General features: G+C 40.7%; 1 protein-coding gene across 3 annotated transcripts in view; it reads left to right on the top strand.

Moving 5' to 3' along the window:
- Positions 1-18,225, top strand: part of LOC111260778 (uncharacterized) — an 86,000-nt gene extending 67,775 nt beyond the window's left edge. The window contains exons 2-14 of one of the 3 annotated variants that reach the window (XR_002680546.2): positions 4,284-4,407; positions 4,662-4,833; positions 7,118-7,265; positions 8,130-8,514; positions 8,890-9,048; positions 9,307-9,393; positions 9,553-9,871; positions 10,070-10,218; positions 10,554-10,843; positions 11,047-11,250; positions 11,424-11,613; positions 14,022-14,279; positions 15,042-15,123. Coding sequence is in view for 2 of the 3 variants with exons in the window: in XM_022833781.1 (XP_022689516.1) it covers positions 4,318-4,407; positions 4,662-4,833; positions 7,118-7,265; positions 8,130-8,514; positions 8,890-9,048; positions 9,307-9,393; positions 9,553-9,871; positions 10,070-10,218; positions 10,554-10,843; positions 11,047-11,250; positions 11,424-11,613; positions 15,042-15,338 (2,490 nt within the window). In the remaining variant the exon portion in view is untranslated. Of the gene's footprint in view, positions 1-4,283; positions 4,408-4,661; positions 4,834-7,117; positions 7,266-8,129; positions 8,515-8,889; positions 9,049-9,306; positions 9,394-9,552; positions 9,872-10,069; positions 10,219-10,553; positions 10,844-11,046; positions 11,251-11,423; positions 11,614-14,021; positions 14,280-15,041 lie in introns of all 3 variants that reach the window. The other 2 variants (XM_022833781.1, XM_086968451.1) reach the window with 2 other exon arrangements.
- The last annotated feature ends 364 nt before the right edge of the window (positions 18,226-18,589 follow it).

The following is an 18,589-nucleotide window of genomic DNA, read 5'->3' on the forward strand; positions in this document are numbered from 1 at the left end:
AAACACACACACACACACACCACACACACACACACACTCACACACACGCACACGCGCACGCACAGACACACGACACAAGCGCACACAGCCGCGGTTTGTCTGCGAACAAACGTAAGGATTCCGTGAGAGTCAGTCGGCAGTACTTCCGCACTGATGCTTTCCGAGCGGCAAGACCACTGCTTGATACCATTCCATGCGCAGCACTGATACCTTAAGGCTCTTCCGTCTTTCTCCGAAAACACGAACGGAAGATGTACGTGTGCAGTCAGACTGTGCGTCAGTGATTAGGATTGCTACTGTTGGTCTCTGGTTCAAATCGAATGTGGCGCCAAACGTTGCTGCTGCTGCTGCTAACGTTGGTCAGCTGACAAAGAACAGCTTCATTCTTCGAAGCCGCAGCGAAAGGTCCGAACAGACAGTCTGATGTGCGAACGCGTACATGATCACTGTCATGAGGTGTTGCAGCTGTAGCGCCGCTCGTTGGTTTGCAAAAACGCATTTAATCGATTAGTAAATGCTCCTGCCGCCCCTGCTGGCCAATGATTAGCAATTGTTGCTCACTGGAGAAAAAAAGGAGAGGTACAACGTTCCTTCATAGCAGTCACATAGGAAGGCCTATGCCGGGGAGGTCTTGTGCAGTCGCTGTGATACGCGTGATCGAAAACCCAATATAGCAGTAGTGTGTATATATATATATATAATATGTATGCACTGTATATATCAAATGGTTCAGTAGGAAACGCTACATAAAGGACACTGCTTTTTCAAATTTTTTTACAGGCTTAATTATTCTATTTCTAATCGAACGCTTGATAATTATTATCTACGACCTTTCGCCATCTGGTATGGTAATGTATTTAATCCGCTGCTGTAGAATTTTAGAGTACGAAAGTGGCTATGAGGTCTCGGAAGGGCAATTCGGAAGGACATCGTACGGAGAAGTTTTTGTCAATTTTTTGAAAATTTTAATCTCCGTCAGTCTGTGTCCGGGCAGTATGGATTATAACAGAAAGCCTCCACCTAAAACTTTCACATTTTAACTAACGATTGAGATCGATCGTTGTCATAAAACAGCAGTAATTTACTAATCGTAGCTGATTGAGGCGGAGCCCTTCTCTAACTGTCGACGGTATACTTTAGACTCAGTAACTGCAATAGATGATCTTTACATTAGACTAGTAATCAATGGCCGCTGTACGTTTGCCTTAGAATGAAGTTTCGACGTCCAGCCACTGATAGGATCGTCTACAGTTATTGTAAAGGACAAATCGCAATTTGGTGAGAGTTGCCATTGTGAGAGGGAAATTACCGTATTCCTGCTTTTTGAAGCCAACTCAAATCATACCGCACTTAGTAAGTTGACCGAGGTGATGTTTTTGTATGTATCAAACCTGATTGATAATACCGTTGGACTTTAAGGTGAATCGGTTTCCTCCACAGCTTCCAACTCTTCATTATTTATCTTTGTAGGGGGGAGAATCATTGTCGAAAAGCTTCCACGGAGTTTATTCGACCTGAGGCCTAGGCGTTCGTGTTAGTAGAACACTCACCGAATACACGGTTTATATACACGGTGAACGTTTTGGTATGGGGCACAATTTTCTCGAATTTTCTAATCTCCCATGATTTACTACAAGTCGCCTGGCAAAAAAAAAGCTAAACAACGATATTCTAGCAAGCAGCCTCCGATTTCAAAAGGAACAAATGTATTTTAAATGAAAAAAGAGGCGCCTCGAAATCCTGTCCCATTTTAAAATAGCCTAATGTTGAAATATAAGGTTATTTATCGCGTTTTGTACTAAAGAACATAATAATATAAGGGGTAATGCGTCTAAATTGAAGACCTTTTTTAGGTTTTGTTCTACAGGCTTTGTCTAGATAAAATCAGATATGTCAACGGAGTGTCATTTATAAAGCTCAATTTCATTCAATATAACTACTACTACTACTACTACTACTACTACTATTGTGACTACAGCTTCAACTCGGGATCTACCCTACTGATTAATCAATGTAAATGTCTTACATTTTTTTTCATCGAGAAATAGCTTTGAATGGTAATCATGTACCAAGCGAGTGATATTGGCAGGCATAAACACGTTAAATTATTGAATCAATACGCTACATTAGAAAAAAAAATCTAGCGGAATTAAATTTCGGGCTGATAGCAGAGCAAACTTTAATGAGAAGTTTGCTCTGCTCTGATGTAAGAACTCGGAAGTGACCGAAAAGTTGAAAAAATGTCAAAAAGGAGTGTCGAAGACGACCTAATTTGCAGATGATATTCTTCTTTCTGAAACGGCCGTTGATTTCTGTACTGAAGGCCTGACTGTATCAAGAATAGCTTTTTGGACCATTTTGGTTAATTTTTAAGCCCTTTAAATTTATACCCAAGATATTTCGATTTACCTCATGAAGGACCTCGTTAGGCTTTTTCGAAACCACAGGTAATAGAATAGAATGTCAATTTTCCGCAAAAAAGGACATTTTTTTGTCTTATTGGGGCTCAACTAGCGTGGGAAGAATGGAGAAGAGCTGATCTTTGCTTGAATTATTGCATTTATTAATTGCTTAAAATTTAAAAAAAGATACACTACTGTTAGTCAGGCGCCAGCAGTAGCAGATGATAACCTGCCCCTTAGAAAGACAGTCTGCGTTACTGCGTGTGCTTCGTGAAGGTAAACTTGATTATGACTCTTCTATAGATAGTATATATCATGATTCCGACGTTTGCGTTGAAGCAAGAGGGAAACAATCCAGGTAAATCTTAAGGTTATACAAAATTTTGGATTATGTATACCTCAAGAGCTTTCTGGGACATACAAATAAGTTTATACTTTTCCGCCATCGCCGCAAGTATTTTAGCGTTTATGCAATGGTTCGACTTTCAATGAACTTCGTTTGCTATTTTTTTTTCACTCGTATTAATCTTGTTTTACGGTAGGTTTGCTTTATGAATCGAACCAGAACGGCCAGAACCAGTGTAGCCCTATATGTATTTATTCAGCAGAAGGCTACGGACGTGAGGCCTGATTATTTACAAGCCGATCTATTGCTTACTTCTGTCACACGGAAACGACTTCTCGTGTTCGCGATTCGAATCAAGGAGTATAGCTCAGGACATTTCATATTATTGGTTCGGCCAAGTTAGCAAATAGAGGTGCCATACTGGATCGCTCTGTGTACGTTGTAACAGCCGAGGAAGAGGTTGTATCGTTATTATATACGCAGATACAGCCTCGAAATAAACATGCGCTCGATGCGGTTACAAATCTAATTCTGATTGCTCCAGTGATTCCGGCGCTTGTCGCCACACGTCCAGATCAGCTTCCTAAGAAGTTTAGTCGGACTTGTGCCCTAATCCTTTCAGTGTTCATAAGGAACCAGGACGTTGTCGCGGTAACGCTGCCCACGGAAGGCCCTTGATTACGAAGTCGCCAACCACCTATGAGATAGTTGTTCGTGTCGCTCTATTCTCTCGTAGCTCAGTCCGCATCTGCAGTCGTCTCTTCTACTCGCGCCTATGTGGTTCCATTTAGCTTGACGCTCTACCAGCGGTCAGCAGTTTTCTTGGGATAGAAGAATAGGACTGAGGCACGTGTGCGCCATACCTGCTATAAAGTCCGAGCTTCTGAACCGAAGCGAGTTACGAAACGCCGTATGCTGTACAGAAGATTATGTGGCGTTAGTTATTAAACTCTAGAATAGCAACGTGCACTGCAACGTGCCGTATGGACATGCTTATCGTACGGCACGATGGTTCGGTACGTTGGCTGTTGTTGTGATACTTGCGACTCATTCTCGGGACTACGATATAGACAAACCCCCTAAAACGGAACGTTTATCTTTTGCGTGTCCGCAAAAGGTAATAGTCACATATCAATTGCATTATGATGTGTTTTCCACCACTAAGTGTGGGCAGTACATAGTCATTGTTATGTCAAAGTGAGCTAACGAATGTACGAATTTATTTTCGATGTAAACGATAGCGGCCCCGAGAAGATCGGTTCGGCAAATGCCCGGACTCGAAATCTGCAGCTCTGCTGAGTAAAAGCAAAGACCTTGCTGGACTCGGTACCCTTGGATTAGCAGCAAACCATGTAAATGAGTCCCTACATAATCTAAGCCTACACACATATATAATATGATTGAAAGGGGCACATCATATTCAATTTGTGGGGCAATCATCGGTTAACCGAATTTAATTAGTAGAAAACATCAATTGTTACGTTTGCAGAAAGTGCATGATTAACAAACGTGACCAAAACTCTGATTCATTTCAGTAGTGCTCGCCTCCTTCGAACACGTCGTCCGACAATGACGGAGAGAACGTTATCCCAGTCAACTACTTCGCTCGTGCGATCTAAATCTCTTCGACTGCCATCAAAAAACAAGGATATGATTCAAGTAAGTTGTATCTTACTTACACTAACTAAAAGCTAACTTAGTGAGGTGTCAGGGTTAAAAATAGTAAAATTTTTTTCAAGAATTGATTTTTTAGTCGATTACGTTTAGTATTGATTTTGCTTCAGTGGGTATTTCATTGCTAAAATACCTAATTATTTATAATTTTACCTAATTATCTATAAATTTGATCTTCTCATTAGACTTAAATCATCTTATGTTATTTGAATTTCTCTTCATCGCGTCGATTACTCTAGGAAAATATCCGAAACGTGTCAATGCTATCCCGAAGCGGATCTTTAAGGGACCACAAAAAAAACAAGGATCTCGTAGCAGCAGGTCGCGACGATCATTCTCTATTCGCTGAATCCGGGCGCACCGAAAAAGATGGTATTCGAGCTCTCTCGAAAAGTTGCCATGGTTCGCTTGGTAAGACTTAAGTAAAAATTTATCAAACGATGAACTTGCGCTGATCTATGTTCAGACAGAATAACCGCTAAATTCTATCAAAAAGCAAATCAATGTTATGGCTTGAGCATGTACTTTTACAAATGTACAACGTCAACCAAACGATTTCACCGGTTCACAATGCGATTCTTCCAACGCTTCGTGCAATAGATTGGATTTTACAGAACCGGCTTGGATATATGTCTGTCTTAATGGAAATGAATGTCTGCTTCCTCCCACCCGCTAAATTCAGACTGTAGGTGGGTGCAATGAAGGCCAGTTCGTGTGTCGATATTCGTCAAGGTCGGAAATAACTATGCAGTGGCCTGATATTCATGCCTTAATTTTTTTTAAGAACGTCGTTGAGTTCCCTGTATCGTCCTATTCGTTTACGTCATCAGGCTATAAGTCTGCCTATTAGGCAACTTCGAAAGGCGAACTCTGAAAACAATTCTGCAGTCGGCTATCTGCTTTTACTGTGCGATTTTTGCAAGAACTAATTTATGCGTATGAATAACTTGAACTAATAGACGCCTGACCTGAAAATAGATCAAGACCTCTACTTGCTACAACAAACTTCCATCAATTTGTGTTGTCTACTGTCATTAAGTTGATGACTCTCTACGTCGATACTCCGCTTTATTGTATCAGTGGAATCAACATGAATGTTAATTGCTCGAGATCCGTTCAACCTAAGCATCTTATTTAACAGAGCCTCTTATGCCCCTATGCAAGGTAGCCTAGGGCCACATCTTTCTCATATTTCGTGACAGAAAGGGCTTTAGCGTGCAACGGTATTTTAGCTGAAGCTCTGTGACCCGCTTTCAACCCACTTTAGGCAGTTCTTATCCCACGTTCTGTCTTAGCTTTAACTGAGCTTAGAAGCCCTCTTTTGCAGTACGCACTTCGGGCGTTAGAACTGAGCACAGGAAAAAATCGTTTACTATTGCTTTCATTTGTGTTGTTGCAGCGTATTCATTCAACAGAGAGGCAAGAACCGTCTTAGGCCTGTCATTTCTTCTTTTGACTCCGCTTCTTTTGAAATTGATGTTAACTGCGTACGGCAAGATCTTCCGGGTCTGTAAACGACAAAGGAAAAATGTTTTTGCTTATATGACCCAACATTCCGACGCAGCCCCATTTTCCGCAAATCATTATCCGGCCATTTGCCATTGCGCCGATGGGCAAGCTTCAGATGGCTCGTCTTCAATCATTAATGTATTGTTATAGCAATGGAAATCTCTAATTAGGACGCTGAGGCCTTCGTGCTGGTGTTTCCATTTCTAGATGCTATAGAATACACTTAATTTTTGGGTTAGCAAATAGCAGTTTTGGTGTCGTCGCACCAGAGGACGACAATGAGTACAATGCTACCTTGTTTCTTTTAGTTGATTTCGCACATTGGCTGAGCCTTGTTTTAGCAAAGTGCGACTTGGCCGATTTCCAATACGAGGAATACGGCTGTTGGATGCGTTTAGTTAATGTTTTATGTTAGTCGAGTGATACACTTTGTAGAGTTTAGGTAACAGGGACGGATTTATTAACAGTATTTAATATTTATCTAATAGCAGTGTTTAAAAACCCAGTATTTAATAACAGTTTAAGCTTTTACCGTTCTATAATCGTGCGTTTATTGACACTGAGATTGTGTGCTCTCCTATAAAAGAAGTTGATGGCGTTGAGGATTTTATACACTGTTACTGTTAATATGGGCTACCTGTGTGTACTGCGAAAGCATATCACGATACTTAAAAAGAGACGTTAGTAAATATATTCATCTTAATTCTCATTATTCTAGTACTATAAACTAGTATATGGCAAAAGCAATGGAACTGAAATTAAAATCTTTAGCATGACCTATAAAACACCAGCAGCAATAGCAGCTGCGAGCTAGCCACTAATTTTTGACTAATATTACGTTACTATGTTTGAAGAGAGCTCGAAGATATGTTTGGCCGGTTTATTTAGAAGGCCACTAAGGCCTACGGCAGGTTCCTAATGGAGGACCCGTCACAGAACCGTTGTGCTTTTACAAACAGTTCATCGTTGGAGAGCCAGAGTCATTTGCCCAACAAACTTTCAGTCTTTACGGTCAATGTTAAAGCATCGTACCGATTCAGTGTCCTTGATTCTGTTTGTTGCTTTAGCATATATGTAAAACAGCAGCTGCAGGCTTCGCTAGGACATTTTGTCATCATTATAACCTAACCGTGTTGTCACATGTCTTCATTGTGTCATGTTATGTTCTCTCCTAAACGGACGACAGGCAGCAACAATTCTGAGGGCACACGACGTAGTAGTACCAGCGGAACTTCGTTGTCCTTTCGTCGCTCTTTTGTCTCGCGAGGAGACCAATCAAAACTAAGCGCCCGCGCATCGCCGGCGTCTCCCACAAGAAACACACCGCCGCCAAGGTATGAGTACGAATTACGTCATACGAAATTATCTCTGCTATAAAAGAGATAATTTAATTAATAAGTTTTCGTTGGACCAGTGAAACTTAAATATTGACTTTTGGCTGTGCGAGCAGGAAAACAGATATTATTTCAGGTGTAATTACCTGATTACGTATATACATACAGGCTCAAAGAGTAGCGTCTATTGTCTTGTTTATTACTGTTATGATTCTTAATTTGTTCTCTGTTTGTCAGGCGAATTATTGTCCATTTGATATGAACTTTGAAATAGATGTACCCTTTTTCCGAACGCGACAATTTCACTATTTCATGAAACAGAGTTCTCAGGTTCAAAAGGCGTGACAACCTAAAACGACAAAAACCAACAAAGATAAAAATTAAAAAAAAAAAAACTGTCTTAGACAACGTCTAAAGCGATTAAAAGAAAAGAAAATGGTTCGGTTTCTATTTATCATTGGATTAAAGTGATTCTCAGTTTGTTATTTTATGAGATATGAAAAAGGTTGCATTTTAAAAAGAGATCTACTCTATAAACCTGAGCTTTATCTAAAATTTTTGACATCGTTGATAAACTGATGACAACAGATTTGGCGAACAAAGGAATAGCCTTGTTAGATGCTTGCCATCAGCAAACGAGGATTGGCAAAAACAAGCCAATGAACAAAGAGGAACATTATATTTTGATCAGGGGTGGTTTCTAAAAGGAAATGAAGCGATCTGTAATTTTACTGGATTAAGTTACCAATGCTCCAAATCAGACTTAACTAGTACTTTTAACTAACAAACTTTTCGTTAAATTTTACGTGGAGCACCAAGAAATCCGCTTTCCTAAAGTAGTATTTAAAGCAGCCAACTTTTCAGAGAGCGTTGCGAATTGCGTGAGCCAAGAGAAGCACGGAACAGTTCCAATAGTGGAATCAGCAATGGACAGGATTATGCTGCCGATCTGAAACTGCTTGTGGCAGAACATCTCAAGCTCCAACAGGAGTACGCCAAGGTCCGGCAACAACTCGTCGATCGAAATGCTGTGACAGCTATTGAACGCCTCGAGAAGGCGGAACGCAGTAACGGGCTAAGGAGTCCCAGTACGGGACAAAGAAGTTCCAACACTCCGAACTGCCCTTCTGAACTGAGCAGTATCCCCGAGCTCGAACCTCAATTGCCGCCTCAATCAGACGGCGATGCTAACAACAACAACAACAGCAGCTGTAATAACAGTGGCGGCAGTAAAAATCGAGATGTGGTGGTAAGTGCTGGTTACGAGCGAAAATTGGCATCGATGTTATCGATATTAAGCAACGTTAGTTTTATGAGTAGCGTAACGTGGGAAATACAGTATACAGGAAATATATTTTTCATTATATATATATATATATATATATATATATGGTCAGATATTTTTTGATGTAGAAAATTTGTTATGACAAGCTTTTGTGTTATGGTTAGTTTAGTTTCTGCTTAGACCCACTGATATCTTCGCCGGCATCGGTCTTTGCACTGGTCCTAAAAATGAAATTGTACTTCAATACCTTTCTAGTAACTTGTAATAATAATAATATCTTGGATTTACTGAGTAAATTATGAGACAACTAACTGTAACCTTATTTTTGAAATACAACAGCTTTCATCGGTTCGGTGTTCTTCCAAACGAAGTCGTGAAGAGCTCGCAGTGGAAGCCTACCGTCGGGAAGTGCTCCGTCTTCAAGAGGAGTTACACAGAATGCAAAAACTTTACTGGAACCAAGTTATTTTTCAACAAGAGAATACACGGCACCATCATGTATGTCTGATAGACAATATTCAAAGGCCGGGAGTTGAAGGCTTGCCACCATACCACGTAGTATTTTAGCCATTGTCTTCAAAGCTGTTATTTGTTAAAAGAAATTACTATTAAAATAGATTATATTTTTACAGTCTTCAAAAGAGAACCAATTTAGTAATACGACCAAGTCAGTTACAGGAAGATCGAACGACAGAATGTAGTCCAGGATAAACGTTTGATAGGACATTTTTTTCGCACGTTTCAATATGTTTTCAGGACGGAGATGAATCGGGCAGGATTGTGGTCGATCTGTTGAATCAACTCGAAGAGAATCGTGGAGAATTGCGCGAAAATCGTTCAAAGGTGAGATGATCTAAGGCATGGTGCATTCAATATATCTTTCTAATATAAATGTAATAACTTGCTTTCGACATTATGCCTTATAAACCGTACTAGCTGGCAATGCTTCATAACAAAAATATGCGTATACAGGTATGTATATATATAAAATATTGTTTTCAGGTGCGACGTCTGGAGGAGCAGCTAAGTACGAGTGTGCGGGAAACGGCAACATGTCACGATGCGCTGCGCGATTACCAGCTACGGCTTGATGAACGTGCAAATGCTGAGCGAGTGATAAAGCGGCAGTTAGCAGAAGCGATAGAAGAACTTCGCGAGACGAAGGAGGCACTTCAATTCGCCGAAGATGAGCTCCGGTCGATGGCCACTACGGAGTCCGTGAGCAGCAGTGGCATGGACCCCCAGCCACCACAGCAACAAAAACAGCTTTCCTCAAGGGAAAAATCACCGGAACAGAATAGCGAGAGGACGCCACCTGATGGTAGGTTAGCAAGTATACGCAACACGTGCTGGTTTTATATAGCATTAGACACTGAAAATAAGACCAATAAATGCCATTTTTAGGCCCTGAAATGTTTACTTTTCGTTAGCACACTATTTTAATACGTTAAATGGTCTAGTTATCACACAAATTAACTTTAGATCATGCATGCCTTGATTGGCATTGTTGATTAAACAGGCAAGTCCCACCAGTTCGCCAGTGTCAACGGTAAGCTCGAGGAGCTCTTCTATGACCACAGCAGAAAGGAAAATTACAATGGCCTTAGCCGTCAATACGCCTGTGACGACTGCTGTGCTAATCAGCGTCGCTTGCTTCAGGCACATCATGTAAGAGTTTGAAGTTTTACAGTGAGCACACAAAGCGGTAACTGGGTGATAGACGTAGCCACCGCAACGGCAACTACCTTCACATTGTTATTTGGTTATAAGGGCACGTAGTGTTTGACTAGTCCGGATCGGATCCTATAAATCTCAGCGATTATTTTTAACACTGAAGGTTTCTTTGATGCATACGTTGTGAACGGAGTGTTACGAAGCAGTCTCTTATAAAAGCCTCACTAACTCGATCATAAATAGCTAATTTTAGCTGCATGGATTAAGAAAAAAAAAGGAGCACAATAAAAACTAGGATACTGCGTGCATTCATTGCAACTCTTTAACAGGTGATTCTTGAGCTGGGCCGCCAGTTAGAGTCCGTGCTTCGGGAAGATGGACATTTCGCGGAGGAATATTTAGACCTGTCCGATCTCGAACTTAAGCAGATTATCGGACCGGAAAATGTCCTCCATTATTCCACGTTAGCAGTTAATGGAGAAGCATCTGCAACGCCCACAGAAGAAGTTCAAGAGATTGCTGAAAACACGGCACTAACTTGGGCGCGCCACACCGTCGCAGTCAGACACGTTTTGCGAGCTCGGCTTCAGGATAAGATAAAAACGGCTCAGGATCAAATGTACATACAAAGCCGAGGCTTTTCATCTTATATTTAATTAGAGAAATATTGTTACAACCGTGTAGCATACTTATATAGAAAAACCTGTAACTGCGCAAAGTTTTGACACTATCGGTAGTTTCTTCTCTGATAGTCGCTCAATTGTCTGACTACTAAATGACATTTGGTTTCACTGTATTTCATTGATCCTGTGGCGTTTACAGCGTTGAGCTCAAGAATAGTTTGGACCTTATGTGCCGTCGCCATTCTGACTGTGAGGAACTCGTTCGCTCGCTTGAGCTTAAACTGGAGCACAGTCGTACCGAAATGGGAGCAATCCGTGAGCGAATGTCTCGGAAACAGGACGAACACAGACATGACATCCAGAGTCTGAACCAACAGATTGACGAACTTAACAGCCGGAGCAGGTCTGCTAGAAAAATGTGGCTTTCGTTAATTTTTTTTCACTGAATAATAAATAGAATACCAAGCATATTGATAGTGCATGAGAATCAAGTGGGAAAGAAATAAAAGCATACTAACCAAAGATCGATACGAATTTAGACTGACGACTCGGTATTCCATTTACTAATGAAAATAGGTCGTGCCGGTGCCGATTAGATGGGGTCGCTGACGACAGTCGACAGAATGTACCAGTCGAGCGCGTTCAGGACGACATTTCACCGCTACCCAGTTGCAAAACTAATATGAGTCTTTCGCCGGACATGATTTGTACTCCTTACGTTAATCCAGCGGCTCTGCAACATGAAAATGTTTTGCTAAAACAAGAGGTATATGTAACATAATACACGGAGTGCAGTCATAGGTACACGTGAGGTCGTTGTATTCGTGTTTCAGGGGGCAAGAATACAAACACACTATACGATCCTACAATGGCTCGCGTAAGACCTACTTTTTTTTTAACTTCTCTCTTGTAATATTTCGAAGACACCGCCTTGAGCATCCTACCGCATTTGATCCTGCTCTTTTTCAAGGACTTATTTCCTAGGTTTAGTGCGCTACTTACCTCATGCATGCTTCCAAAAGGCGTTATGACAGCGGGCTCCCCTGAGTAATTTTTATCAAGTCGTAGACTAGCGATATATATGAATAGCTATATTACAAATAAATTTGTCAATTTATACAACTAATAGCGTAGATGCTATTTAAACAAGTAAATGATTCTAGTTTAATTTAAGGGAATTTCTGCTTCGGTCGAAGAGCAGAATTCAATTAACATACACTATAAAGTCAAAGTAATGAATTGTTCAAAAGTTCATCTCTAAGGTATTCTAGGTAATTACTAGCATCTCTAGGGGCAGCGGTAACACATCTCACTTATGAACCTGAAAAAAAAGAACTTAAAAGCCAAGCGATTACGTATAGGTCATACTTTTACAGCTAAAATTAAGAGTACGTCACCGTTCGTGTTCGGCGTCTGTTTCGAACATAGATAATGGCTTTCCAAATTTTTTAAGCCAGGCTCCATAAAGCAGTCACTGAGCCAATTAATTTCCACGATCAACTCACACTGTATAATAGGCATATTTCGTATGATATTTGATTGGTATATAGCATGTATACAAGTCTGCAAAAGGACATGACACCCTGTAGTAAAATTTTAAAAAATAGAAAAAAAACATATAATGCCGCGCAAAATGACACAAATTTACACATTATTTATGTCTAACGAATTAGGCCGTTAATAATAGTACAAACATTTCATACACCAAAGTCATTATTCTACTAAAGGTAAATAAAAGCTAATTTAACTAAGACAACTAAAACCAAACTCCACGATTTCAGAATCACGTCACTTCGAAAGACGCTCTGAAGTCGCAACCAACAATCACGCCTGAACCTTTAAAGCTATAAATTTGTAATTCAGGGTTACTTACTTAGCCTCTTTATAAACAGGCCGCTTATCCCTTCTAACTTCGTTTCCTTTCTGGTGCCAGCTTGACTGTTTGTGTTATAACAAAGCTTGTGTTCTGCATCTGTTCCCAAGCGTCCATGAGTCGTTCTAGATCTGAGTGCGCATATGCTTGCGGCTGTTTCTTGCACCATCTGCTCTCGTATTGTATATCACTAATTTTCATTCGTTCTTACATTTCCAGAACCGTAGCTAGTATTCCGTTAAGCAAAGGGTTTGAAAAATGGGTATATACTATTTTAACGTTAGCATCGCCATATAAAACGATCACTCGGTGCGATCGTAATCATTTCAGGCGTAAAATTTTCAAAATATCTTTGCCACTGATCTTCGGTATTTCTAGCCTATAATGAAACAGGGCTGTTCGGTATTGTGCCATTCAGCACGGTAGTGCGAGACCTTTCGGCCCTTACAATGCGTGTGTCAAACAACAACGACATTCGAGAGATAATAGTTGTATACGCGAACAAAATAACTCCTTTCAATCTATGTTGTCTGCCGACGATCCATATAACGTCTTGCCCTGACCAATTACGTTGTTCGAATCCCCCCATCCTCTCTCCACCGTTCCACCGCCGCTACTGCGACACGTAGCAGTTCGTGTGGTACGTAATGTGTACGGTCGCGTAATAGACGTCGCTGAAACAGTCGATCTGAAATCCGTCCATGCGTTTTTGCTACAGCAGAAGTACGGCATCGGTCATGCGTATGTCATTGAGTCGCTTTATTTGGCTTCGCATGCAACACTAATCATGGGTGTGGGGTGATGGGCACTGAGGACGAGAGTTGTGTTTATGTCGATTGGGTGTCAGGACAAATTTCGACCGATGGACGCAACGAACTTGTACTTCATATAGGCGGTCTATTAAACTTACCGTTCGACGAGCAGTGATTTAGCTGTACTCGATTTAATAGAACCTGTATCTTATTCCTTATGACAAAGCAATTTATAACTCCATAGTTTATTAATGTTAGAAACGATCGTGCGTACGAAACGTGCTAATTTATGCCTCGTTGATCTCAAACAGATGCAGCCTCTGATAATTCCTACACTGTGGGAAAACATCGAATAAAATAAAAAAATCTAAATCAAGAAAGGAAAAAAGTGCGGAAATCACTGAAAAAATCGTTTTTAGAAAGTTCGCGTTGAAGTAAGCATTAATTTTTGGAATTCAACAACGATGCCTAATTTCTAACAATTTTCATAAACTTCTCGTTTCGTGTTCTTTGTATATCTATCACGTGCTGAACTCACGCTCATTACAGAAGCAGCTGTACGGAGTTTCTATACCGCCCATATTTAACCTTTGGATAGTGGTACCGATTGCATTTGTGTGCTGTTGGGTGATGGTAAAACTACATAATAAGGTTGGAATGTTTTCGCAAGCTTCATAATAATTTGGAATGCGCAAAAAGGAATGCCCACTTACATCATCACCGACTTCAAAGACGCACCAAGAATAACCTTGTGGGCACTCGACGCACAAGCCCGTTATAAAAGACTGCTTCCACGTGTTCACCTAGGTTCGTGGTAACGAAAACCCAATGTCAGAAGGCTCCTCCGCGATCAGTATTGTTACACGCAACAAAGACACGCACTATGTGATATCTGGAAAGTTTACGAAGGGTCAGCCGCGTTGAGGTACACTATAACTGCTAAGCGTCAATTGTCACAAAGCGTGCGCAGGTCACGCATCCATCACTGTTCTGGTCTATATAGAAAAAAAGGTTGCTATTGTTTACATCGCCATTAGAGGCTGACATGAAGTTATTGTATAAAGCAAAAGGCAACAGATAAAAACGACGATTAACTGTTCACCTTCTACCAAGAGGCATCTAGTTTGGCATATTTCGAACCGACTGACTGATTTGGCCTTTCTCCAATGTTTTCCGTAATGTTTTTCTCAATAATAATGATTTAAATAGAAATATAACTTCCAAGAGAGCTTCAGTGAGCTTCCAACTAGATGAAATATCGTTTTTTTTCTTTTTTGATGGCTCTTCTTAAAATGGCCCGTTATTTCTTTGAGTATTCAATGGAACTCCCTCAACCTAAACGATAGCCACTAATCTCGGAAATGTTTTGACCTTCTAACGAATGTGACGTAAATTCGTATAAATAATCATACAAAGTCTCCATGCAATTTCCATCAGTAAAGCCACAGGCTGAACTGCGTTAGCTGGAGATGTGGTCTCACCAGTGCGCCTCGAATTTGAACGTCCTCGTACAAGACTCGCCGACTCTGTATAGTTCTTATAACACTCTACTATAACGAACAATTTCAGATCAACAAACTTCGCGAATCGGCGCAAGGTCAAGAGGAGCTAGTTCGGGCGATGGCTGCGAAATTCCATTGCTCACAACAGCTATGGGAGGATAACTATCGAAGAACTCGTGCAGAGCTCCGAGCTCGCGACCAGCAAGTGGACTCCGTTGTTGAGGTCCTACGAGGACTACCCGATCTAGTCGGACAATGCGCCGCGCTACATCTGCTTTTTCGAAATCTCACTGATCCTGGTGCGCGACCACCTGCCAATAAGCTCGGTGTGAAGGCCAGTGGCGTTGTTGCCTCCGCTGTCTAAGCAAGCGTTACTCGCTATCTATCTTACACCCAACTAAATATTCACTACCCAATGTGGTGTCAGCATTGAGCTGGACAACTTGGAAACCCACACCGATACTTCCTTGACATCATAACAGTTCAGTATAGATGATGCCTAGAAATCTAGCTCAAATTACAAAATGAAGGTTGCAGGTTACTTTTCTATGAAAGTACACGAACGTGTGCCAGCGCCAAGTGCCTTAGGTAAAGCAAATATATGGTCCGTGTTAATGGAGAAGGTGAGTAAGGGGTGCCACTGTGTTCATCTAAAGTGAGTTCCATTGAAAACACGAAAAATAACCTTCAACAAGATTTAGCAGTCAACCAAAAAAGCAATGGCTCTACAGCTTACAAGTGACGTTAGTCACAAACCGGGAGAGTTCGTCAAGAGTTGGAATGCCCGCCCTTTTCAAAATTTGCGGATTATTAGCTCTTCTTACAGAATTTATAACTTATTGAATGCAATTTCCTCTAAACACAAGAATATGCTAACATGGAACGTGTTGTTAGCCTATTTCAACATGTTCATACAGGTTCTTTGTCGCTTTTCTCTTCAAGACGGACAAACGTTGATTGCACAGTACGTACGATGGATACAGGACGCAATGTACTGAAAGAAAGCCAGAAAGTAGAATTTTGCAAAGTATCTGTGGGAAGCAAGATTGGTGGAGACGGCGAAATCACTCGTCGAGCTGTATGTCGATCCCGATGCGTCATTAATCGTATCAGTCTTTTTTTCTGCCATCATCAGAAGTCACTTCTGTTTCGAAAATCGATACGACCCTTTATTGAAAAAGGGTCCTTTATTGAAAACAGAAAAGGAAACTCCTGCCATCGTCCGGGTATTTCGTTTTACCGCTATGGGACTAGTCACGAAATCACTACTGACCGTTAAAGCCTCCTTAGCCAGTCACGTTGGCTTAATCGTTAAGCCATTTAATATTACACTAACCATTGAAAACGGACCTGCAAAAACTCAATTAAGAACAACCTTTAAAAATTTGGTACATACATGGGAACGAACCTCTACGCCGCTTGTCATTGACTTAACAATAAATTAATTAAATCGTTGACTTAGACAGAAATTGCATTTATCGTCTTATCTCAAAAATCTGTGAAAAATACAAGCTTATAAGAATACACCTGTTCTTTTTTTCTCTGATCAGTTCTCTTCATTCCTCCATCTCTCTATCTAAAACCTTCTAAAACCACGACACAGAGATATCTTCATTCGTTCACGTGCGCCCTGTTTCAGCTAGGCGGTATGTATACAATTGACGTTATCTCTCTGTGTTAGCTAATCATTGAAGACGCAGCACTGAATGATTTCACACGATTTCTTCCATTCCTTCCGGATGGCATCGATTCAGAAATCTATAATGAGTTCCTTGTCATAGTGCGAAGGAAACTGGAAAGGAAAAATTACCTATATACGTTCATATCTTAATTGTACCTTAGCGTGCCGTTGCATTTCGCACACGGTCGTTGAAAATACCGCGAGTAGAAAGTACGGCAGAAATAAGTCTATGTTACCTGCTGTTTATTATCGGGTAGCGTTCGAAAAGGGGCTGCATGTGTATGGGTACGGGGTTGGCTGGCTTGAATACAAAGTCACACTGACATAGTGGTGCAAAATACAAATCACACGGAACTAGTCGTAAATGGCCTCTGCGTGCCGCCAACATAGCGCTAATCTGCTAGGGGCCTGGACAGACAAAGCGTGACTTTTATCTATCGTAACAAACCTATGTTTGACGCTTCTTTTTTATTAAGAATTTTTGTTAATCTATACGACATTGTACTACTCGCACCGGAATAGAGCCCGATCAGTGTTAACTTAGCCAATCTTTTACGACGTACGCTATTTATATGAACGTACATAGATCATCGAGTAGTAATGTTGAAAACCTTTGTTTTTCTTCGGTGCGTCTGATACGGGGTGCCCTCAGTGGCCTCGTTCTGCTCTTGGCACTTGCGGCTGTGGAGACAAATAAAGCGATGAATTAACTGATTTGAGTAGGACGGTATCAATATTATGAAGAGTGAAATATATGTCAAAGTTAAAGCCTATCCTCGAACAGTAGACTTTTTCAGCCAAAGAAAAAAAGAGGACGTGTTCGGTAAAGCTGTGTGTCACTAGTGAAACGTAACCACCATAGCACGGTTTTGTTTCGGCCTGACCTTTTTCCTCTGGTGATGCTTGAAATCGTATTCGCGGCCGTATTTCCAATCTATCTAATTGAAACATGCGAAAATAGCAGCATTTTATAAACAGGCCTAAAACATTGCCGGCTTACCCAACCTATTTTGAACCTCCAAAAGTAGCAGCTTGCCGACCTAGCTGACTCATCTGTTTCTAAATAGAAGTTGCTTAGATACATTGGAAAACTCTTCAGGCTACAGTGGGGCCAGGACTGCATCTACCTGATAAAAATCTTCAGCAAACATATTCATGTACCTACTTTTGTTGTCCGACGTTCGGTAAGCTTGTCTCAAACAAGCCGTTTAACTAAACGCGTAATCGTGGTAACCTTTTGTTAATCCTAATGTAGACACTTTAGTAGCATTAAATATATCTTTCGTGCCATCTTTTACATGCAACATTTTTATTTAGCAACTTTTTTCGATACTGACACAACAAGCCTTGTCTTTGCAACAGCCGCAATAGCATTAACTCCGATATGAGTAAATAAAATACTATTTTGTGATGTGTCGCGCCGTTCTATTTGCGTTCATGTAAACTTTGTATAGAGTCAACTAAAGCCCGAAGCAAATAATGGACAAATCAACAGGATCCGATAATAATATCCATAACAATACGAATTATTAGTAATCGATAAATAAAGTCATTAAATTGTGTCGTTTTATATCGATGAGTCATCTATCTATTTTCAATCCTTACACAGTGTCTATTGTAACTATCATCGCAGGATCGTATTCGAGTGTTTTCTATATTTCGCTTTTAAGATGTTGCAACCTTTTTTTAGGTAAGCAGTGTGTCAAAATATCCCTAGCGAGAAAAATCATCTCGTCTGAATGACATATGAACAAAAGTTAAGCGCACGAGTAAGTGAGTATTTTCTAATGGGTGCAAAAAAAAAGCCACTTCCTCTAAACGAACGCCAGATTTATAAAGCAGAGAGGCATATTTTCATAGCTTTTTGTTTTCTACCCCTCAACGGAACAAGTTACCAAACATCAGCTACCGCACGCCATTGATGAAGGGATGCC

The sequence above is a fragment of the Varroa jacobsoni genome, unplaced genomic scaffold (genome assembly GCF_002532875.2).
Source record: "Varroa jacobsoni isolate VJ856 unplaced genomic scaffold, vjacob_1.0 scaffold_475, whole genome shotgun sequence".
Taxonomy (NCBI): domain Eukaryota; kingdom Metazoa; phylum Arthropoda; class Arachnida; order Mesostigmata; family Varroidae; genus Varroa; species Varroa jacobsoni.